This window comes from Pogoniulus pusillus, chromosome 32 (assembly GCF_015220805.1).
Source record: "Pogoniulus pusillus isolate bPogPus1 chromosome 32, bPogPus1.pri, whole genome shotgun sequence".
Lineage (NCBI taxonomy): Eukaryota > Metazoa > Chordata > Aves > Piciformes > Lybiidae > Pogoniulus > Pogoniulus pusillus.
The window spans coordinates 14,396,492-14,420,136 of record NC_087295.1 but is presented as its reverse complement, the minus strand read 5'-3'; the positions used below and the strand labels follow the sequence as shown (position 1 = coordinate 14,420,136).

General features: G+C 47.2%; 1 protein-coding gene across 11 annotated transcripts in view; it reads right to left on the bottom strand.

Annotated features, from left to right (window-relative positions):
• RBMS3 (RNA binding motif single stranded interacting protein 3) overlaps positions 1-23,645 on the bottom strand; it is a 599,905-nt gene that overhangs the window by 98,844 nt on the left and 477,416 nt on the right. For all 11 annotated transcript variants that reach the window (XM_064169766.1, XM_064169760.1, XM_064169764.1 and 8 more), the window contains one exon: positions 14,848-14,894. In XM_064169766.1, coding sequence (XP_064025836.1) covers positions 14,848-14,894 — 47 coding nt within the window. The remainder of the gene's footprint in view (positions 1-14,847; positions 14,895-23,645) is intronic.

Below are 23,645 nucleotides of genomic sequence, written 5' to 3'. Positions count from 1 at the left end.
CAATGATGCCCAGCGACAGGACAAGGGGCAATGGGTGAAAGTTGAGGCATAGGAGGTTCCATGTGAGCCTGAGGAAGAATTTTTTCCCTGTGACGGTAACAGAGCACTGGAATCAGCTCCCCAGGGGGGTTGTGGAGTGTCCCTCTCTGGAGGTATTCAAGAACCATCTGGATGCATCCCAGTGTGACCTGGTCCAGGCGATCCTGCTCTGGCAGGGGGTTGGACCAGATGATCTTTGGAGGTCCCTTCCAAGACTTAACATTCTGTGATTCTATGAAAACATTCAATGGCAGACTGATGGAAATGACTATGTAGGTAAAGTATATAATGTACAGAAGTACATAGAAACCCCTCACAGGGAAGGCTAGCATAGAATCTCTTTTGAGAAAGCAACACATCCTTGTTCATTCTGTCATTATGTTGTCCACCAGCCTGACACGGATGCTGCGCTTATCCTGCGTATGAAGACAAGTGCAGGGAGAAACAGCTTGTCATTTGGAAGCAGTGCTGACCCCTCAGAATAAACTGTCCAATAAATCCCAGAAAGTACTAACAAATTTACAGATATTGTGTGCTGAGCCAAGAACTTGACAGGCAGCTAACCATTTCACTATTAGCTTAGGGAGTTATCTGAATAGCACATAAGCTTCTGGGATATACACAACGGTAAGGAGAAAAATACAACCCTTCCAACAGCCCTGCCAATACCATTTAGCTGTTCAATAACTTTATTGATGATTTGGAACAGGGCATTGAGTCCAACATCAGTAAGTTTGCAGATGACACCAAGCTAGGAGCAGGTGTGGATCTCTTGGAGGGTAGGAGAGCCCTGCAGAGGGACCTGGCCAGGCTGGATGGGTGGGCAGAGGCCAATGGGTTGAGATTGAACAAGGCCAAGTTCAGGGTTCTACACTTTGGCCACAACTCCAAGCAGCACTACAGGCTGGGGACAGAGTCCCTGGAGAGCAGACAGGCAGAGAGGGACCTGGAGGTGCTGGTAGAGAGGAGATGAAGACGAGCCAGCAGTGTGCCCAGGTGGGCAGGAGAGCAAATGGCATCCTGGGCTGGATCAGGAGCAGTGTGGCCAGCAGGACAAGGGAGGTTATTCTGCCCCTGTACTGAGCACTGGTCAGGCCATGCCTTGAGTGCTGTGTCCAGTTCTGGGCTCCTCAATTCAAGAGAGATGTTGAGATGCTGGAAGGTGTCCACAGGAGGGCGCCAAAGCTGGTGAGGGGCCTGGAGCACAAACCCTGTGAGGAGAGGCTGAGGGAGCTGGGGGTGTGCAGCCTGCAGAAGAGGAGGCTCAGGGCAAACCTCACTACTGTCTACAGCTACGTGAAGGGAGGCTGTAGCCAGGTGAGGTTGGTCTCTGCTGCCAGGCAACCAGCAAGAGAACAGGGGGACAGTGTTTCAAGTTGTGTCAGGGGAGGTCTATGCTGGATGTTAGGAGGAAGTTGTTGGCAGAGAGAGTGATTGGCATTGGAATGGGCTGCCCAGGGAGGAGGTGGAATCGCTGTCCCTGGTGGCACTTAGTGCCATGGTCTGGTTGATTGGCTAGGGCTGGGTGTTAGGTTCAACTGGATGATCTTGGAGGTCTATTCCAACCTGGTCAATTCTATGATCTGTTGCAGTATATCACCAAATAGGTATCAAATCAAACACATTATCAGAATAGTCACCTATATTGTGAGAAGTCTTCCCCCAGGGCATCAAAGAAGAGAAAGGAAGAAAATCTGATGCAGCAAATGACAATGTGAGAAAATCCAGTTCATATATTTAAATTTTAACAACAACAAATCAAGTCTAACAATTTTAGTCACTGTAAGAGCCTGCAGGTCAAATATTTTGATATTTTGCAATCAGGGATCCCCTACCAGAGACAAAGGCCTCTCTTTCTGCTACTGTGGGGGATCTAAGAAACAAGTCATAGGTATCTCTGACACAGGTGAAGCACAGTGATATGTTGAGGATAGGGCTGTCCTTGCTGGGGATAGACTCAAGGAAAGTCCTTTGTAGGCATGTGGATGCCCAACCTTGCACAGAATTGCAGCCATGCACTGCCCTGGTGGGATCTGCTCACAAACAGGACTTGACATCTTCTCACCAATATGACACAGAGGCACCTCTCCAAATTCCCCTTACATACAAATAGGCTAATGCCCTAATATGTAACTGGCCTAAGTGACAAGCTGGGAACCTACTAAAAGACAAGAGAAGCAAAAATGTAATAACAGCCTACAAGATCTACAGCTGCTAATCTTGACATTCACTCTCAGGCATTTTCTTTTCTTTTCTTTTCTTTTCTTTTCTTTTCTTTTCTTTTCTTTTCTTTTCTTTTCTTTTCTTTTCTTTTCTTTTCTTTTCTTTTCTTTTCTTTTCTTTTCTTTTCTTTTCTTTTCTTTTCTTTTCTCTTCTCTTCTCTTCTCTTCTCTTCTCTTCTCTTCTCTTCTCTTCTCTTCTCTTCTCTTCTCTTCTCTTCTCTTCTCTTCTCTTCTCTTCTCTTTTCTTTTCTCTTCTTTTCTTTTCTTTCAGCTCAGGGAGAGGTGAAATGAAGAGGAAGAAGTGTGTTTTAACTAAGTTGTCGTAAGATGTACACCAGAAAGGAGAGAGAGAAGAGATGTGAATTTTACTGACCTTGATTCATTTTAAATCTTATGTCCCCAAGTTTCCTGGCATTAAAAAGTACAGTATCTGGTACTGTGCTTTGAGAGCTGTAGGCTTTGTGGTTGTTGACTGTAATGGGTTAACAGCCTTTTCCCCCTCCAACACAGAAGTCAGGAGGGACAAACACAAAAAGCTCGGGTTGAGATAAAGAGCTTTAATGAGAAAAAGGAGATAATACAATGCAAAATTACCTTAGTCTATATGCAGCAGAAGTGCAGCAAAATGCAAAAAGGCAGCAGCCAGAGAGCTACTGAACCTCCACTCCTCCCCATTCCACCACCCACCCGGTGGAAGAGACTGACACCCACAAACCTGGAACCCAAAAGCAGCAAACAGAACAGGAGGCCTCTCATGTTACACTCTGAATTTCAGGCCCAATGACACTTTGCTTCAGACAGCACTTTAATTTTGAAGCTGGCCTGACAGCAGCATGGAATTGAACACCAGCAGCAGGTTAAGCACAACCCAGGACACTGACCTAAGGAGAGGTTGTGAGAATCTAAATCCTCTCTCTTGTTCATCAACAAAGACAAAGATTGCATCCTCTCTCCCTAACCAACAAAGATAAGGGTTGCCTTTGTTAACTTCCAGGACTCAGACTCAGAGCTTGGCTGAAAGCTCAGGGATGCAAATCAACAGACAACACCTTGGAAACTCCTGGCCCTCAGCCTGGCTGGAATGCCCAGGATGCCTACACCTTATCTCAGCTACCCCGAAGAGAAAAGGCTTCTGTGCATTCAGGGTATGGACAGGTACAGCCAGGGAGGGGGCAGAGGCCCTCCCCCCGGTGGTGCTGGGCTCCTGTGAACGCATGAGAGCACACAGGGAGATTTCTTGGGGAGCTGCAGCTGGACACCGAGCAGAGAGCTGCACAAAAGGCAGGAGGAATGCCTGCCAAAGGGTGCACTGCCACCAGAGCAGCAAGGGTGCACTGCCACCAGACTACCAGGTGTGCACTGCCACCAGACTACCAGGTGTGCACTTCCACCAGACTACCAGGTGTGCACTTCCACCAGACTACCAAGGGCAGACCTCCACCAGACCACCAGAGCTGCACCACCACCAGAAGAACCCCTGATGAACTCCACAGAAGATCATCCCTGGGCCACGCACCCATCTCTCTCTCTCCCCCCATCTGCGACTGAGGGTAATATGATCACAGCTCTTTTCCTTCCCTGCTTCTTCTCTTCTTCTCCAGCATTCTCTTTATCTCTCTCTCTCTCTCTCTTCTCTCTCTCTCCCTCTGTTTTGTCCAACTTTGTCCTTTAATAAATAGCTTTGTGGTGATCTCTGGTCTCATTTGTGCCTTAATTTCACAACACGGAAATCCATAAGAACAGATCTTGCTCCTCTGGACAGAGCTATTGTTAATCTCTGTTCTCTGGACCTTGACAGAGGTCTCCAAAAGGCTCACTTGCATTTGCACAAATGCAATTTGTATCCTTGTACAGGCTTTTGCAGACACAAAACAGTGTCCCTGCTCCTCAGCTGCAATCACAATACCAGAAGTAAAAGCAAAGAAAGGGAAGTGCTGGGGGTGAAGCAAAACCAATGTTGTCCTTGTGCTAAAGCCATCTGTTTTCAACATGCCTAGATTCCATAAGCATAGGGAAAACTCATCACTAGGAGGCAAAAAGACGTTCCTGGATGTTCCTGAAGAGGGTTGCACAAAGAGCTCAAAAGAAAATGTTTTGGAGAGTTGTTAAGAAGAACTACGGTTCCAATACCTCATCAGGCACACACAGGCAATGCTGTAAAAGCAGACAAAGCACATCCTGCCCTCCTACAGAACCCCTCCTCTTCCAGTTGGGGACTGCAGCGTCTGCTTGCTATTTCCCTGCCAAAAAAATAAAGATCCATATGGTTCCCATCCTATGGGGAATGTGCAAGCTTCCACACACAGAATCTGCACAGAGCAAGATCCTATTTGCACTGCAATAAACACCATTTGCCTGTGCCTTGTGCCTGCGGGCAGTACTGACAAAGTTAGATTCATAAATAGTATCCTGGGGCTCCCCTAATGGCAGAGTGTTACCAAGCATTAGCAAGGCAGCGATTTTCTGTTGCACAAAGCCATGCAGTCAGATGTTTGAGCTGAAAAAAAACCTATCTGAATATTGAGCCCACTGGCCAGCAAATGCACAGCACAGCCCCCCAGACACGAGATTGGATATTGATGCACAGCAATCTTAATCAAACAGCCAAAAGGACTCAAGCCTCAGGAACGCTTTAGATAAGCATTCTCACAGTGCAAGTACAAGAGCTCTGCTTTGTTCTTTGTACGAGTACATTAAAGCACTGAAGCAGTATTGCTAACACAAAGTAAAAGATCAATAGTGCGATAACAACAGAGGGACCTGGCCAGGCTGGATGGGTGGGCAGAGGCCAATGGGATGAGATTGAACAAGGCCAAGGGCAGGGTTCTGCACTTTGGCCACAACAACCCCAAGCAGCACTACAGGCTGGGGACTGAGTGGCTGGAGAGCAGCCAGGAGGAAAGGGACCTGGGGGTACTGATAGATAGTAAGCTGAAGATGAGGCAGCAGTGTGTCCAGGTGGCCAAGAGAGCCAATAGCATCCTGGCCTGCATAAGGAACAGTGTGGCCAGTAGGACAAGGGAGGTTATTCTTCCCCTGTACTCAGCACTGGTCAGGCCACACCTTGAGTGCTGTGTCCAGTTCTGGGCCCCTCAATTCAAGAAAGATGTTGAGGTGCTGGAAGATGTCCAGAGAAGGGCAACAAAGCTGGTGAGGGGCCTGGAGCACAAACCCCATGAGGAGAGGTTGAGGGAGCTGGGCCTGTTTAGCCTGGAGAAGAGGAGGCTCAGGGGTGATCTTATTACTGTCTACAACTACCTGAAGGGGCATTGTAGCCAGGTGGGGGGTGGCCTCTTCTCCCAGGCAACCAGCAATAGAACAAGGGGACACAGTCTCAAGTTGTGCCAGGGTAGGTCTAGGCTGGATATTAGGAAGAAGTTCTTCACAGAGAGAGTGATTGGCATTGGAATGGGCTGCCCAGGGAGGTGGTGGAGGCACCGTCCCTGGGGGTCTTCAAGAAAAGCCTGGCTGAGGCACTTAGTGCCATGGTCTGGTTGATTGGTTAGGGCTGGGTGCTAGGTTGGACTGGATGATCTTGGGGGTCGCTTCCAACCTGGTTGATTCTATGATTCTATGATTCTAACAGGCACACTGCTCCCCAAAATAAAACCTGAGTATGCTTGTAAATGCAAGTCAGAAAAGGCTGATTACCAAGCAAGAAAAGCACAGAGAGATTGGTGGGGGAATAAGAGCTTGTCTGCTGAAGTGGGTGGCTACCACATCCTCAGTAACTCACACTGTAATGCTGTGGTACACTATTGGACGGATCCTCCACTCCATTATACCAGTTTTCACAGTATCCCAGTATCCCAGTATCACCAAGGTTGGAAAAGACCTCACAGATCATCAAGTCCAACCCTTTACCACAGAGCTCAAGGCCAGACCATGGCACCAAGTGCCACGTCCAACCTTGCCTTGAAGTGCCCCAGGGACGGCGACTCCACCACCTCCCCGGGCAGCCCATTCCAGTGTCCAATGACTCTCTCAGGGAAGAACTTTCTCCTCACCTCCAGCCTAAATTTCCCCTGGCACAGCTTGAGGCTGTGTCCTCTTGTTCTGGTGCTGGCCACCTGAGAGAAGAGAGCAACCTCCTCCTGGCCACAACCTCCCCTCAGGTAGTTGTAGACAGCAATAAGGTCTCCCCTGAGCCTCCTCTTCTCCAGGCTAACCAATCCCAGCTCCCTCAGCCTCTCCTCGTAGGGCTGTGCTCAAGGCCTCTCCCCAGCCTCATTGCCCTTCTCTGGACATGCTCAAGCATCTCAATGTCCCTCCTAAACTGGGGGGCCCAGAACTGAACACAGCACTCAAGGTGTGGTCTAACCAGTGCAGAGTACAGGGGCAGAATGACCTCCCTGCTCCTGCTGACCACACCATTCCTGATGCAGGCCAGGATGCCACTGGCTCTCTTGGCCACCTGGGCACACTGCTGGCTCATGTTCAGGCAGGTATCAATCAGCACCCCCAGATCCCTCTCTGTCTGGCTGCTCTCCAGCCACTCCGACCCTAGCCTGTATCTCTCCATGGGGTTGTTGTGGCCAAAGTGCAGCACCCTGCACTTGGAGCTATTGAACATCATCATCTCATTGGACTCTGCCCATCTGTCCAGGCAGTCAAGGTCCCACTGCAGAGCCCTTCTGCCTTCCAACTCAGTGACATCTGCCCCCAGCTTGGTGTCATGCCCCCAGCTTGGTATCATGTTTTATCCTGATGCAAGTCCATTGGATGCTTAGAGTTACATGAGCATAAAACCAATATAATGAAATGGAGAATCAAGCTTTATGTAGTAACAGACTCAGACAAAATTATCTATCACAGAATCACAGAATTAACCAGGTTGGAAAAGACCACTAGGATCATCAAGTCCAACCTATCACCTAATCCTCCTATTTAACTAAATCATGGCACTAAGTGCCTTGTCCAGCCTCTTTTAAACACCTCCAGGGATGGTGACTCCACCACCTCCCCAGGCAGCCCATTCCAATGGGCAGTCACTCTGTGAAGAATTTCTTCCTAATGTCCAGCCTAAACCTGCCCCGGTGCAGTTTGAGACTGTGATGAGATTAAAACATGTGCCTGATCATCCACTTCTGATTCCAAAATCCTATAGAAGTGCATCTTGCCCAAGTCAGTTGTGCAGCATTATTCTAGAAACTCATCAAAAGCAGCCACATGAGCAGTAGAGGAATGTTTACAGTCATTACCAGCTGCCTCGGCAGTGTAAGGAACTCAGTGGAACAAACAAATAGGTAGCACAGATCTAAAGCATAAAGGTTCTCCTGCCCCTCTGCACTGCCCTGGTGAGGCTGCATCTGGAGTACTGTGTCCAGTCCTGGGTGCCCCAGTTCAAGAGGGACATAGAACTGCTTAGGAGAGTCCATCACAGAGCCACAAAGATGCTGAGGGGAGTGGAACATCTCTGTTACGAGGAGAGCCTGAGGAAGCTGGGGCTGTGCTGCTGGGAGAAGTGGAGACTGAGAGGTGACCTCATCAATGTTTATAAATACATAAAGGGTGAGTGCCAGAAGGATGGAGTCAGACTCTGCTGGGTGATGTCCAGTGCCTGGACAAGGGGCACTGGGTGGGAGCTGAGGCATAGGAAGTTTCATTTACACATGAGGAGGACTTTTTTCCCTGTAAGGGTGATAGAACACTGGAGCAGGCTGCCCAGTGGGGTTGTGGAGTCTCCCTCTCTGGAGGTATTAAAAACCTGCCTGGATGTATTCCTGTGTGATCTGGTATAGGAGATCCTGCTCTGTCAGGGGGGTTGGACTGCATGAGTAGGAAAGAAGTCTTATCTAGTTTTAGTGAAAGCCTCTCTCTCTCTTTTGTTTTACTCCTGTGATAGATTTCAAGGCAATTATGCAGTAATAAAAATCACAGTATTATATCATTACCAGTGAGAACCTATCTTTTCATCTGGACAACATATTCTTCCCTAAGGTTTGATTATGCCCCAAGTCAAAAACCAATCTAACCCACATCTCTTATGGAATTGCAGATTTTAAATACCATTCTCTGACACCTGCAGAGACATCTCTCTCTAGTAGGCTTCTGTCCCTCTGTCCTGGTTCTAATTTAAATTTCCAGAGACTCAAATAAATTGGATAGAAACAAACCCAATTTTTTATAGAGTGCCCTTCCTTCTTCCCCTTTCTTTCCCAAAGGAAAGGGATTAGATGTAGAGAGAGGAAAGGTCAGTACATCCAGATAAATTAATCTCACTCCATTTGGAAGTTAAAAAAGAAAAGTTTAGCAGTAATTTAAAAAGGTATCTGGGGTAGGGAAGTTACAAAGGGTATAGGGAAGGGGGAGCAAATACAAAATGTATTAATACAACCCAGTTTTGATGGTGATGGTCATGTGGTAAAACAAAGAGAACCAGGAACAGGATGGTGATGCTGGGAAGCAGGGAGCACAGAGAAACAGGAAGTCCCCCTGCTTTTATGGATCTTTAGACAGGAAGGGGGAGTGAGCTAACCATCACCTGATAGTGTTCACACCCACCCCTGGAGAGGGGTCAAGACCACCCAGGGTCAGGTTCAAGCTTACTCCCCCTGGAGGGTCAATCCTATACACCCTCACATCATCTTAGGTGGACTTAGCAACTTACATGCATCAAAATGCATCTATCAACTCTATAAAGAGCTCTGTTAAGCATCAGCAGGTGTATTCAATCTTTCTTTTAAAGTTTTATTAGTAATGTCTACCTACACTTTCACCTGGGGTTGGATATCTTTACATTTCCCATCTCCAACTTCAGTTCACTAAGATCCGTGCTGGTGGGCATCAACTGAAGGAATTGTACCCATCACAGCACATCAAAAAGTCCTGAGTTGTGTGCAGGATCAACAACATCTCCTTAGCCTGACTGTTTCACTGCAACAAGTTACTGGTCTTTATTTTACAGACCTGCTACAAATTATCCAAAATTAATAATCTATATTAATTTTTATATCCAGGTGAAGATTATTACTAACTATGAAAGGGTTTGATAACATTAAACCTCACCAGAACACTTATTTACAAGGGTCAAAGCTCACAGTTTGTACATTTATATACGCAGGGAACAGGCAACCTAGAACACTGAAGAAATAACTAACAAATGCAAACACTAAACTCAAAACTTCAAAGAGGTTCTTAGTTTCAATTATACTGCTTGCCCCCCAGGGGACTCGAGAGGCTCCTTCCTGCTACAAAGGCAGAAGGCAAAATAGAATCTGGTTACAGAATTAAAGAGGCTTTGAATATTTACTCACAAAATAGTATCAGACAGTACCCAAACCCTTGAAGGGAGTTCTGTTGGTGCCTTGAGAGTCGTTGCAGGCAAAGCAGAGCGTAATGCAGCAGGGCAGAGCAGGCAAAAATCAGCACAGACACATGGCAAAAGCTTACTTATTGTTCGCCCGAATGCAATGGCTGCTTTGGCCACAGCGTTTCACTAATCAGAAGGGCTCTTTGCCAAACCTGACTGTATCAGGTGAAGTCAGGAGCTTGCTTTCCCTTCTTTGGGAAGAACAAGTCTGTGCAAATCTTGGACCCTGAACGTGGCTGTCTCCAAGCCTTTTATCTTCTCCTTGTGCTCTGCTTCCCCCTGCCCCAGCAGAGGGAAGGGGACCATGGGATTATGTATTAGGCCTATTTTGGCCTTCCATGACAAGACCTTTGACTGACATTGCTCCATGAAATCCTTTACAGCTTGGTCTATCCTACCATCAAAGTATTATGCAGCATTTTACCCACAGGGTGGATACAGTGCATCAACAGAAAGAGATCATTAGAAAGAGCAATGTGTTTGCCAACTGTCTCTTTGCTGATGATCAAGCTAAGCTGTGTAACTTCCTTGAGTGTAAGAGCCTTCAGGTGTCTTTCATCATGGCCACAACTTGCTATGATAGCTGTGCCTCGTGACAGTGAGCAACAAATTGCCTCTGCACATTTTACAAGCAAAGAGCCATGGTTCTTCCAGACTTAGCTAAAACCAGCCCCAAGAGGTATTTTTTATTGTACTTCTAAGTAAACAGGCTCATGAAAAACAGTACAAACTTGTAACTAAAGGATATGGAGGGAATATTAAGTGCATGCTCTGGCAGCTAAAAAAAGGGTCCTGGTGATCCTCAGGTGAGAGTTATTTTAAAGATACAATCAAAGGATGGAAAAACAGCTGTGTAATTGTTCATGGGGTACTGATAGTAAGCTGAAGATGAGCCAGCAGTGTGCCCAGGTGGCCAAGAGAGCCAATGGCATCCTGGCCTGCATCAGGAACAGTGTGGCCACTAGGACAAGGGAGGTTATTCTTTCCCTGTACTCAGCACTGGTCAGGCCACACCTTGAGTACTGTGTCCAGTTCTGGGCCCCTCAATTCAAGAAGGATGTTGAGGTGCTGGAAGGTGTCCAGAGAAGGTCAACAAAGCTGGTGAGGGGCCTGGAGCACAAATCCTATGAGGAGAGGTTGAGGGAGCTGGACCTGTTTAGCTTGGAGAAGAGGAGGCTCAGGGGTGATCTTATTACTGTCTACAACTACCTGAAGCGGCATTGTGGCCAGGTGGGGGGTGGCCTCTTCTCCCAGGCAACCAGCAATAGAACAAGGGGACACAGTCTCAAGTTGTGCCAGGGTAGGTCTAAGCTGGATGTTAGGAAGAAGTTCTTCACAGAGAGAGTGATTGGCATTGGAATGGGCTGCCCAGGGAGGTGGTGGAGGCACCGTCCCTGGGTGTGTTCAAGCAAAGCCTGGATGAGGCACTTAGTGCCATGGTCTGGTTGATTGGATAGGGCAGGGTGATAGGTTGGAGTGGATGATCTTGGAGGTCTCTTCCAACCTGGTTGATTCTATGATTCTATGGAGTCTCCTCTAGAGACTTTCAAAACCCTCTTGGAGGCATTCCTTGAAAGCCTGTCCTGGGTGATCCTCCTTTGGCAGAAGGGTTGGACTGAATGATCTCTGGGGGTCCCTTCTAATTCTTAACATTCTGTGATGCTGTGATTTTTTTTCCACACGAGCTTCTCCTCATGAGATTGTATGCAATCAAAGTCTCACCATAAGCACATGAAATGGTTTTGCCTTGATGAACAGAAAATATTTTGACACTTTAGAAAGAAGAGGTATATCAAAGCAGTAATTAACTGTCACTCTTAGAGAGACAGTAGTGATGTAGTTCGCTTCATGCTTTAGAAATAAAAGGAGCTGAAATTCTCCAATGGCCACTATTTCTTTTCCCAGTGATCAGTAACACTGTGCTCAAATATTTGCATGACCAAGCCATCTGAGCAGCCTGAATAGGTGAGCAGTATTGGCACTTTTCAATACCAACAATGTCTTATTCTGAGAAAACATTCAGAACTTAAAGAAATATTCCTGAAGTAAAATAAGTTTGCAAGACATTAATGCAACTGGCATGCAGGAATTAATTTCAAACCAAAGCCAGTTATCTGGATGAAATACTGGTAGACTATGGACTGGTGATGGTTTTATTTATAGACTATAGACAGATGAAAAGTGTGTTCAATAAAAAGGACTCATTTTGGAGGTCAGAACACATGAAAAGAACTGGAGGATTCTGAAATTCTCTGCAAGCCTCCTCTTTTTTTCTGAGTTGCTCTAGCTTGGCTGCTTCTACCAAAACATGGAACTGCCACGAATTTTACAGAGCTACTGCTTGTTAAGGGTAATTAAGCAAAATATACTAACCATTATGGCTGATTGAACAAGGCTAAGTGCAGGGTTCTACACTTTGGCCACAACAACCCCAAGCAGTGCTACAGGCTGGGGACTGAGTGGCTGAGAGCAGCCAGGAAGAGAGGGACCTGGGGGTGCTGGTAGAGAGGAGCTGAAGATGAGCCAGCAGTGTGCCCAGGTGGCCAAGACAGCCAATGGCATCCTGGCCTGCATCAGGAACAGTGTGGCCAGCAGGACAAGAGAGGTTATTCTGCCCCTGTGCTCAGCACTTGTTAGGCCACACCTTGAGTGCTGCATCCAGTTCTGGCCTTCTTAATTCAAGAGAGATGTTGAAGTGCTGGAAGGTGTCCAGAGAAGGGCAACAAAGCTGGTGAGGGGCCTGGAACACAGCCCTGTGAGGAGAGGTTGAGGGAGCTGGGGGCTCAGGGCAGACCTCATTGCTGTCTATAACGACCTCAAGGGAGGCTGCAGCCAGGTGGGGTTGGGCTCTTCTGCCAGACACCCAGCAACAGAACAAGGGGACACAGTCTCAAGCTGTGCCAGGGCAGGTCTAGGCTGGATGTTAGGAGGAAGTTGTTGGCAGAGAGAGTGATTGGCATTGGAATGGGCTGCCCAGGGAGGTGGTGGAGGCACCATCCCTGGAGGTGTTGAAGCAAAGCCTGGATGAGGCACTTAGTGCCATGGTCTGGTTGACTGGCTAGGGCTGGGTGCTAGGTTGGACTGGATGATGTTGGAGGTCTCTTCCAACCTGGTTGATTCTATGAGTCTATGATTTATTTTAAAAGCCAAACTCCCGGGAATGTTAACACTTCAATTAGCAGTGCCTTAAGGAATATTTGAGAAAACAATAACAAATAAACTCATTCTCATCTATATCAATCCACTCATCCCTTCGGCCAGAGAACACATATGGGAGTATTTAATAATCATATCAAACATTTCACTGATGAAAGAGCTACTGCCGAAGAGTTCAGAGCTGAACCTCCTGCTTCTCTGCAGATTAATGTTGCCCTGTCTGAAAGGAGAGCTCATGGAATTCCTGGCAATGTAACCACACAGGTAAATAATGCAGTGATCTAACTTCAAATGAAGTTACAAGTCTTTGTGTCTGCAAATGGTAGCTGAGAAATGAAGAGTGTTGCTCAGAGTTTTACCCCTAAAAATCCCATCTGCTTCCACACTGATTTAAGGCATTCTCCCTGTTCAGCATTTCTAAGCAGGGGGGTTGAAACTGAGGTCCCATCCAACACCCAACATGCTATGATTCTGTTTCATTCAGACAGTGGCATGGAAGCCAACTGGCCTGCAGAGAGAATCCCAGATGAAGTAACTGCTCTGCTATCCAAAACATGTTGGAATCTTCACTGATTATTTTAACAAAGGGAATTTTCTCTGGTTTCCACTTCATGACTGAAAAAGACATACACTAACATTTGCTCAACAGAGATGGAAGGGCAGGTCCTGCCTCACCAACCTGATCTCCTTTTATGATCAGGTTCCTGCCTGGTGAATGTGGGGAAGGCTGTGGATGTAGTCTACTTGGACTTCAGCAAAGCCTTTGACGCTGTCTGCCACAAGAAGCTCCTAGCCAAGCTGGCAGATCATGGTTTGGACAGATTCACTCTGTGCTGGGTCAAGAACTGGCTGGATGGCAGAGCTCAGAGAGTGGTGGTGAATGGTGCCACATCCAGTTGGCAGCCAGTCACAAGTGGTGATCCCCAAGGATCAGTGCTGGGCCCAGTCCTGTTCAATATCTTTATTGATGATCTGGACGAGGGCATTGAGTCCAGCATCAGTAAGTTTGCAGATGACACCAAGCTAGGAGCAGGTGTTGATCTGTTGGAAGGTAGGAGAGCCCTGCAGAGGGACCTGGACAGGCTGGATGGGTGGGCAGAGGCCAATGGGATGAGATTGAACAAGGCCAAGTGCAGGGTTCTGCACTTCGGCCACAACAACCCCAAGCAGTGCTACAGGCCGGGGACTGAGTGGCTGGAGAGCAGCCAGGAGGAAAGGGACCTGGGGGTACTGATAGATAGTAAGCTGAAGATGAGGCAGCAGTGTGCCCAGGTGGCCAAGAGAGCCAATGGCATCCTGGCCTGCATCAGGAGCAGTGTGGCCACTAGGACAAGGGAGGTTATTCTTCCCCTGTACTCAGCACTGGTCAGGCCACACCTTGAGTACTGTGTCCAGTTCTGGGCCCCTCAATTCAAGAAAGATGTTGAGGTGCTGGAACATGTCCAGAGAAGGGCAACAAAGCTGGTGAGGGGCCTGGAGCACAAATCCTATGAGGAGAGGTTGAGGGAGCTGGGGGTGTTTAGCCTGGAGAAGAGGAGGCTCAGGGGTGATCTTATTACTGTCTACAACTACCTGAAGGGGCATTGTAGCCAGGTGGGGGGTGGCCTCTTCTCCCAGGTAACCAGCAACAGAACAAGGGGACACGGTCTCCAGTTGTGCCAGGGTAGGTATAGGCTGGATGTTAGGAAGAAGTTCTTCACAGAGAGAGTGATTGGCATTGGAATGGGCTGCCCAGGGAGGTGGTGGAGGCACCGTCCCTGGGGGTCTTCAAGAAAAGACTGGATGAGGCACTCAGTGCCATGGTCTAGTTGACTGGCTAGGGCTGGGTGATAGGTTGGACTGGATGATCTTGGAGGTCTCTTCCAACCTGGTTGATTCTATGATTCTATGATTCTATGAGGGAAAACAACTTCTCATTTAAATGGATATTACAAACAAGAGAGCATAAAAACAGGAGAGAAACCAACAGAAGAACTTGACAACGTAGCATTACATGCTTCAGGCAAAAATATGACTGAGAGAATTTGCTGCTGAATAAATTGTACCACAGAAAGAGAAAAGGGAAGATAGCATTCCAAACAATATTTCAGAAGGCATAAGAAAACTTGCACTGCTTACCCGTTCTGTATGGCAGCTGCTGGGTCGTAAGTCAAAGCCATGCCAGCCTGCACATAAGGAAGGAAAACAGATTTTTACTATGACTGGGGAAGAAAATAAAAAGAGGGGGAAAAAAAAAGGAGGTGAGAGACATTAAACATATTCTAAGCCAATATGAATGAAACTGAATGCAGCTTGGATGGAAATCTCCTTTCTCCAGGGCAGATCTGATGGCCCAACACAGCGTGGACAGATTGGTGACCTCTCCTGCTTGAGAGATCTCTGACAAACAGATCTGTGCAGTATGTTGGTTGTCATCTTTCCATACCATTCAGGGCAAGTGCTGGGCTTGTTGCACCAATATCAGCGTGGTCGGTGCATGTTCCACCCCTTGGCTCATTACAGCAAGACAGGGCCAAATCCTGCTGCTGCCTCTGAGACAGGTAGTTGGTAAATATTCTCAAGCCAACTTTCTGAGAGCATCTCAGTAAGAGGCCTCCTCTTTCCCACGAAGGCCACACCCTTTATGATCCCAGCTATCTGCTATCTGTGTGGCTGTCACTTGCATTTACCGTGAGACAAGAAACAAAGTGGGCTGCGTGGCAGAACACTAAGCAAAATGACAGCCTGGTGGGTTAGGAAATTCCCCCCCACACTCACACCCAAAAACTGAAATTTACCAGACCAGCTCAGAAGGTTTGGAAGCAAGATAAAGCTGTACTTCACAGCAAGCTACATTTCCAAGCACACACACAAAATATATTGACAGGTATTTACAATTATACACAATTTAGAAACAATACAGAAATCAAATCTTCCCCTCTGGACAAAGAAAAAGCCCTGAAGGAGCCAATGCCACCTCCTTCTCTACTCCCAGACAGAAAAAACAGCAAGGCTCATGTGTTATCTGGAAAAGGTTAGTGTGGAGGAGTCAGAGAGGTGAAGGAACAGGAACACAGCCAGGGGCCAAAAGCCAAGGCAGCAAAATTGTTTATATATTGGCTTATTATACTTATTGGCAGACCAATGAATGATACAGGCTTTATCATCATTAGGCTTTTAACAACCAATGCCCTGCTCATTCAGTCTATATTCAAATAGAACAGAATTAAAGAATCACAGCATTAACCAGGTTGGAAGAAAACTTCAAGATCATCCAGGCCAACCTAGCACCCAGACCTATCCAATCAACCAGACCATGGCACTAAGTGCCTCATCCAGGCTTTCCTTCAACACCTCCAGGGACGGCGACTCCACCACCTCCCTGGGCAGCCCATTCCAATGCCAATCACTCTCTCTGCCAACAACTTCCTCCTAACATCCACCCTAGACCTCCCCTGCCACAACTTGAGACTGTCTCCTTCTTCTGTTGCTGGTTGTCTGGCAGAACAGACCAACCTGGCTACAGCCTCCCTGCAGGTAGTTGTAGACAGCAATGAGCTCTGCCCTGAGCCTCCTCTTCTGCAGGCTGCACACCCCCAGCTCCCTCAGCCTCTCCTCATAGGGCTGCACTCCAGACCAGTACAGGGGTAGAAGAACCTCCCTTGTCCTGCTGGCCACACTGCTCCTGAGCCAGCCCAGGATGCCATTGGCCATCCTGCCCACCTGGGTACACTGCTGCCTCATCTTCAGCTCCTCTCTCCCAGCACCCCCACATCCCTTTCTTCCTGGCTGCTCTCAGCCACTCTGGCCCCAGCCTGTAGTGCTGCTTGGGATTGTTGTGGCCAAAGTGTAGAACCCTGCACTTGGCCTTGTTCAATCTCATCCCAATGGCCTCTGCCCACCCATCCAGCCTGTCCAGGTCCCCCTGCAGAGCTCCCCTACCCTTCAACAGATCCACAGCTGCTCCTAACTTGGTGCCATCTGCAAACTTACTGATGCTGGACTCAATAGCCTCATGCAGATCATCAAATGAACATCCATAAAGTTTGTCTCTCTTGTTTACAATGTAGAATCTGAGTACAGCATTAGCTCTTCAACTGCTGCCACCCAGCATTTAAAAAAGAAAAGAAGAAAAATATACTTAATCTTATAAACAGGGCTTTAAAAAGGCTTCAGAGATCTGGAGAATAAAATCACTTCTTAATGGGCTACAAAGAGCTTTTCATCTGTCATTCACCACCAAGCAGATGTGACCTGTGCAAACGGATTTGGCAGTCTCAAACCACTGTCCCATTAACAACTGTCACCACTGCCACCTTCACAGGTACCACAGGAAAGGCAGGGAGAGACCAGCACTGAAGACTGAATTTCCCACTCCACCTTACACTCCAAGGTGGCAATCTAGGCCCTCTGAGCAGAATCAGATTTTTTCAAACTGACAGTCTCCTAATGCATTTGCTTCCTATTTTTGCCTTCCTTACTTGTTTTTTCCACCTGAGGAAATACTTGGCAATGTCAGACACTATCAGCAGATGGGAAGACATTTATGTGGGACTGGAAGCAGAGAGGAAAGTACCTCCACTACTCAAGGTGCTGCTCTCCTTTTGGAAGAAGCCAAAAAACAACTCTGGCACTTTTATTCCAAGCACTGTATTTCTTTCTGTTAATGTTACCAATCCTACATGCAAGCCTCAGACAGCATTTGCTTCAAGGACAGGTGCTTCACCAACCATGTGGCAGGCTCTGCACTCCTAGTGGGAGCTCTTAACACCCCTGCACCCATGTACCAAAGTACTCTCAAGTGATAATGTCTGCCCCCTTCCAGATGGCTGCTCAGACAGGTCAGGAAAGCATTTGGGCTTGGCAGGCTCCCATGCAGGCAGATGAGCAGCCAGGATAAATGCTCTAATGATGAGTCCAGGCAAAGCTCCTGGAAGAGCCAGGTGAGCCTGGCAGCTGCACAGTGGTCTAAGAGGAAGTCCAAGTTTCCAGAGGCCAAAAATAACTTCTTGCTACCTTATACAGCAAAACCAAAGTACATCACTATTACATGTGTATATTTTTCTCCTTATTCTTTTAAGCAGATGCTAGGATACATCCTTCACTTATTGCAAATGCCATTGTTTTAATTAAATATGCACCACTTCACAAGCTAAAGTCAATTCAGGAGACTCAAGGCTGAGGACACAGGGATGTTGTTTTAAAATGCATTCATTATTAAAGAAAAAAAAAGGGAAGTTTAAAAATGTACAGAATTAAATTCAGATTGATCTCATTTGATACAAAAATTAGCTTAGAAGATCATAAGTAGATGATCTACTTAACCTCTTTTTAGATACTCGTGTCATAGAATCATAGAATCAACTAGGCTGGAAGAGACCTCCAAGCTCAGCCAGGCCAACCTAGCACCCAGCCCTATCCAGTCAACCAGACCATGGCACTAAGTGCCCCAGCCAGGCTTGGCTTCAACACCTCCAGGCACAGCAACTCCACCACCTCTCTGGGCAGCCCATTCCAATGGCAATCACTCTCCCTGTCTTACACATTCTCAACAGACTATATTGTCTGGTAAGGTTGCATTAATTACTAATAGAAATATGTAGAGTTCATCCCAAAAGAGAGACAATAAAACTTTAATGCCATGCACACATTTTGTCTGCAATACATTTTAAAGGAAAAATCTTCTCTTATTTTCCTTTCTCTTTTTAACACTTGTAAAAATTGTTACTGCTTTTTTATGCTGCTCTCTCTTGCTCCACAAGAAGGATGTGGAGATGCTGGAGCGTGTCCAGGGAAGGGCCACGAGGATGCTCAAAGGGCTGCAGCAGCTCTGCTGTGACAGACTGAGTCAGGGCTGTTCAGTCTGGAGAAGAAGAGGGTCAGAGGTGACCTTCTTGTGGCCTTTCAGTATCTGAAGTGGGCTAGAAAAGAATTGGGGAGGGACTTTTGAGGCTCTCAGGGGGTGATAGGACTGGGAGGAATAGAGCAAAGCTGGAGGTGGAGAGGTTCACTGGACGTGAAGAAATTGTTCATCATGAGAGTGGTGAGAGGCTGGAATGGGTTGCCCAGGGAGGTGGTTGAGGCCCCATGGCTGGAGGTGTTTAAGGTCAGGCTGGATGAGGCTGTGGGCAGCCTGCTCTAGGGTAGGATGTCCCTGGGCATGACAGGGGGGTTGGAACTGGCTGCTCCTTGTGGTCCCTTCCAACCCTGACTGATTCTATGATTCTAAAGACAATTTCAACAGTATACACAAACCCTAAAGGGACAGAAAAATTAGTTCTAAGAATTAAAAAAAAACCTAAACCAAACAAAAAAACCTCAACCAACCAACCAAAAAAAACCAAAACCCAAATCTTAAGATACTCTACTTAAATCAAGTTGTTGACAGTTTAACATCTCATCCCATCTGCTCAAGACTAAGAAAAAAAATCCCTTTTCACCTCTTGGGAGAGAAGAGATCCAAGCTCTCTAAATAAGTGAGTTTCTAGACCTAACAGTCACAGAATCACAGACTAACAGAATGCTAGGAGTTGGACGGGACCTCCAGAGGTCACTGAGTCCAACCTCCTCTGCAAAGCAGGACTGCTTAGGCCAGGTCACACACATCCATGCAGGTTTGGAAGATCTCTAGAGGAGACTCCACAACCTCTCTAGGCAGCCTGTTACAGTGCTCCAGCACCTCCACAGGGAAAAAAAAATTCTCATGTTGAGATGCAGTTTCCTGTCTCTTTAGAGCCATCTGGATCAGAACTCACTATATCCTATAGTGTGACCTGGGGACAAAGTGGTAACCAGGGAAGGAGGGCTGGAAAGAAGGGAAAGTGAACAATTGCCCTTATTTTAGTTTCTTTTACATAAAGAAAGACTAAATTGCAGCAGCTCTTCCACTGGAACCCTAACAATGCTCAGCATCCACATGAGGCCTTAAACAGATTGACATCACTTTCAGTTACTTGCTGCACAGACATTTAAGCACTTGGCCACACACAGACTTTCAACTTGCCCTCTAACCCCATCATACCCCAGACCTGGGGGTGTGTGCAAGCAAACTGCACAGACTCCAATCTTGATGTATTAGCATGGCACCCATTATATATTATTAGTACCAGGACTAAGGGACACTGGATCACAGTGACCCAGGATCACAGGATGTTAGGAATGACACCAAGCTGGGGGCAGATGTGACTGAGTTGGAAGGCAGAAGGGCTCTGCAGCGGGACCTTGACCGCCTGGACATATGGGCAGAGTCCAAGGGGATGGGGTTCAATAGCTCCAAGTGCAGGGTGCTGCACTTTGGCCACAACAACCCCATGCAGAGACACAGGCTGGGGTCGGAGTGGCTGGAGAGCAGCCAGACAGAGAGGGATCTGTGGGTGCTGATTGATACCCACCTGAACATGAGCCAGCAGTGTGCCCAGGTGGCCAAGAGAGCCAGTGGCATCCTGGCCTGCATCAGGAATGGTGTGGCCAGCAGGAGCAGGGAGGTCATTCTGCCCCTGTACTCGGCACTGGTTAGACCACACCTTGAGTGCTGTGTTCAGTTCTGGGCCCCCCAGTTTAGGAAGGACATTGAGATGCTTGAGCGTGTCCAGAGAAGGGCAACGAGGCTGGGGAGAGGCCTTGAGCACAGCCCTACGAGGAGAGGCTGAGGGAGCTGGGATTGGTTAGCCTGGAGAAGAGGAGGCTCAGGGGTGACCTTATTGCTGTCTACAACTACCTGAGGGGAGGTTGTGGCCAGGAGGAGGTTGCTCTCTTCTCTCAGGTGGCCAGCACCAGAACGAGAGGACACAGCCTCAAGCTGTGCCAGGGGAGATTTAGGCTGGAGGTGAGGAGAAAGTTTTTCACTGAGAGAGTCATTGGACACTGGAATGGGCTGCCCGGGGAGGTGGTGGAGTCGCCGTCCCTGGGGCTGTTCAAGGCAGGACTGGACATGGCACTTGGTGCCATGGTCTGGCCTTGAGCTCTGTGGTAAAGGGTTGGACTTGATGATCTGTGAGGTCTCTTCCAACCCTGATGATACTGTGTGTGTGATACTGTGTGATACTGTGTGATACTGTGTGTGAATTGGAAGAGACCTCCACAGATCATCAAGTCCAATACCCCTGCCAGAGCAGGACGATAGAATCTACATCAGGTTGCACAGGAAAGCATCCAGATGAGTCTTGAAAGTTTCCAGAGAAGCAGATTGCACAACCTCTCTGAGCAGTCTTCCTGCATCTACCAATTTGGTTACAGCATCACAGAATGCGATCAGGTTAGTCAAGCATCACTGCCCCTTGGTAAATCCATGGTGACTACTCCTGATAACCTTCTTCTCTTGAAGTGCCTAGAGATAACCTCCTGAACGAGCTGTTCCATGGTTTTTCCATGGATGGAGGTGAGGCTGCCTGGTCTATAGTTACCTGGAACCTGTTTCTTTCTTGTTCTCTGAAGACTGGAGTGCTATTGGCTCTCCTCCAGTCCTCAGGCACCTCTCCTGTCTGCCACAATTTAGCAAAAATGGCAGAGTGGCAGAGCAACATCAGGCAGTTCTCTCAGCACTCTTGGGTGTATCTCATCAGGGCCTTTGGAGGACAAGGGCTCCCCTGGGCCTCTTTTCAACACTCCATTGTAAAAAAAAAAATCCATAAGCAAAGACAAGGTGCTCTGCTTCTTCCCCCTCCCCCCCCCCCTTTCTTTGTTATGATTTGGACATAAATGAGCACATTCAGCTCATCAAAAATATTCTTAAGCTACTGCATTTGCCTTCCTTATGTAAATTTGATTTGCAAGTCTCTCAAAGAAATTATTAAGCTGAGGAGTGATAATTTTAAAACAGATCACACCTTCAGTATCATGTGTAATAAAGTGAGTTTATTCTCTTCCAAATCTCTGTGAACTCTCAGAAGAACAACATTCACCAGCCCAGTATCTGTTCCAGAAAATACAAACACCTAGAAACGACCAAAGAATCACAGAATCAACCAGGTCAGAAAAGACCTCTAGGACCATCGAGTCCAACCTATCACCTAAGCCTTCTAATTAACTAACCCATGGCACTAAGTGCCTCATCCAGCCTCCTTTTAAACACTTCCAGGACTAGTGGCTCCACCACCTCCCCGGGCAGCCCATTCTTCAATACCAATCACTCTGTGAAGAATTTCTTCCTAACATGCATCCTGAACCTGCCCTGGCACAGCTTGAGGCTGTGTCCTCTTGTTCTGTCCCTGGGTGCCTGGCAGAAGAGAACAACCCCACCTGGCTACAACCTCCCTTCAGCTAGTTGTAGACAGCAATGAGGTCTGCCCTGAGCCTCCTCTTCTCCAAAACATTTTAAGTTGGATGATGTCTTCCGTGTAGCTGGGAAGCAGCTTTCAGTAGCTTCACCAACATATCACCACTTGCTTTCAGTGTATACAGCTTTTCCACTTTGCAGGCAAAAATTCAAAATAGCATCAACCTGCTGTTCCAGTGAGCTCTCTGGGGACCAGGGAACACTCTCACACATGGATACCCCACTCAGGGTACAGTTTCAACACTTGATTATAGCTCAAATAGTAAAACCACAAAGAGAAAGGTATACTGGAAACTACCGTGCTTAGAGCTCAAATACTAAAGTCAGAGAGTTAAAGGTCTATGACAAGGAATGCTGAGTAACTCTATTGATCAAAGAGCAGCTTATGCTCACCCTACCCAGCTGACCAGCAGCACTGCTGACATGCACAGATCACAGAGCTGGCAGGCACTTATCCTCTTAAGGTAGGTGTCCCCAGCAGGAACTGCAGCATCATGGTGGTCAGACTGGTGCTGCTCTAACCCAGCTCCCTGGGCTCTTGCTATAGATGGGTTCAGAATTCTGTGACATATGGCTAGGACATCCCAAAAGGCAGAACCAAGGAGAGCAGAGCTCCTCCTTTGCTTTGGAATCTGTTAGATACCATCTTTGCCTACTGCTCATGTCCATACTTACAAGCCCTGCTTCCCCCCCAGATCTTATCTTTAGTAACCTGGTGATTATCAGCCTGTTGGAACTTCTGATCAAACACATACCAACTCTTGCCTCTTACACCCACTACAGAAATCTTAGCCTTTTCCCCAGAAGTGAATCTTCCACATTATCTCTAGAAAGCAGGTCTGCTGTCCTGATACAAATTATGTAAAATTAATAATCAATATTAATTTTGATATCCAGGAAAGACTGTTAACAACTATGAAAATTGTTTATGAACATTAAATCTCACCAGAACACTTATTTACAATGTTTGAAATGCAGGGTTTGGATATTTATACACACAGGGAACAGGCAACCTAGGACACTTAAGAAATAACTAGCAAATGCAACCATTAAACTCAAAACTGCAAAGAGGTTCTTGGTTTCAATTATATCTGTTGCCCTCCAGGGACTTGAGAGGCTCCTTTCTGCTGTTAAGGCAGAAGGCACAATAGAAGCTACTTACAGAATTTCTTACAAAGAGGCTTTGAATATTGACTCACAAAGTAGTATCAGACACTCAAACACTTTGAGTATCAGTGTACTCAAACACTTGAAGGAGTTCTGTCAGTGTCTTGAGAGCCATTGCAGGCAGAGCAGAGCATAATGCAGCAGGGCAGAGCAGGCAAAAGCAAAAGCCAAAAGCCATATGGCAAAAGCCCATTTATTATTTGCCCAAAGGCAATGGCTCCTTTGGCCACAGAGACTCACCAATCAGAAGGGCTCTTTGCCAAAACTGACTGTATTAGGTGAAGTCAGGAGCTTGCTTTCCCTTCTTTGGGAAGAACAAGTCTGGGCAAGTCTTGGACCCTGAAAGTGGCTGTCTCCAAGCCTTTTGTCTTCTCCCTGTGCTCTGCTTCCCCCTGCCCCAGCAGAGGGAAGGGGACCATAGGATCATGCCTGGGCAAGCCAGGACATGGATCTTCCAGAACATGTCCTCACATGATTTCTTATTGCACAGCAGACT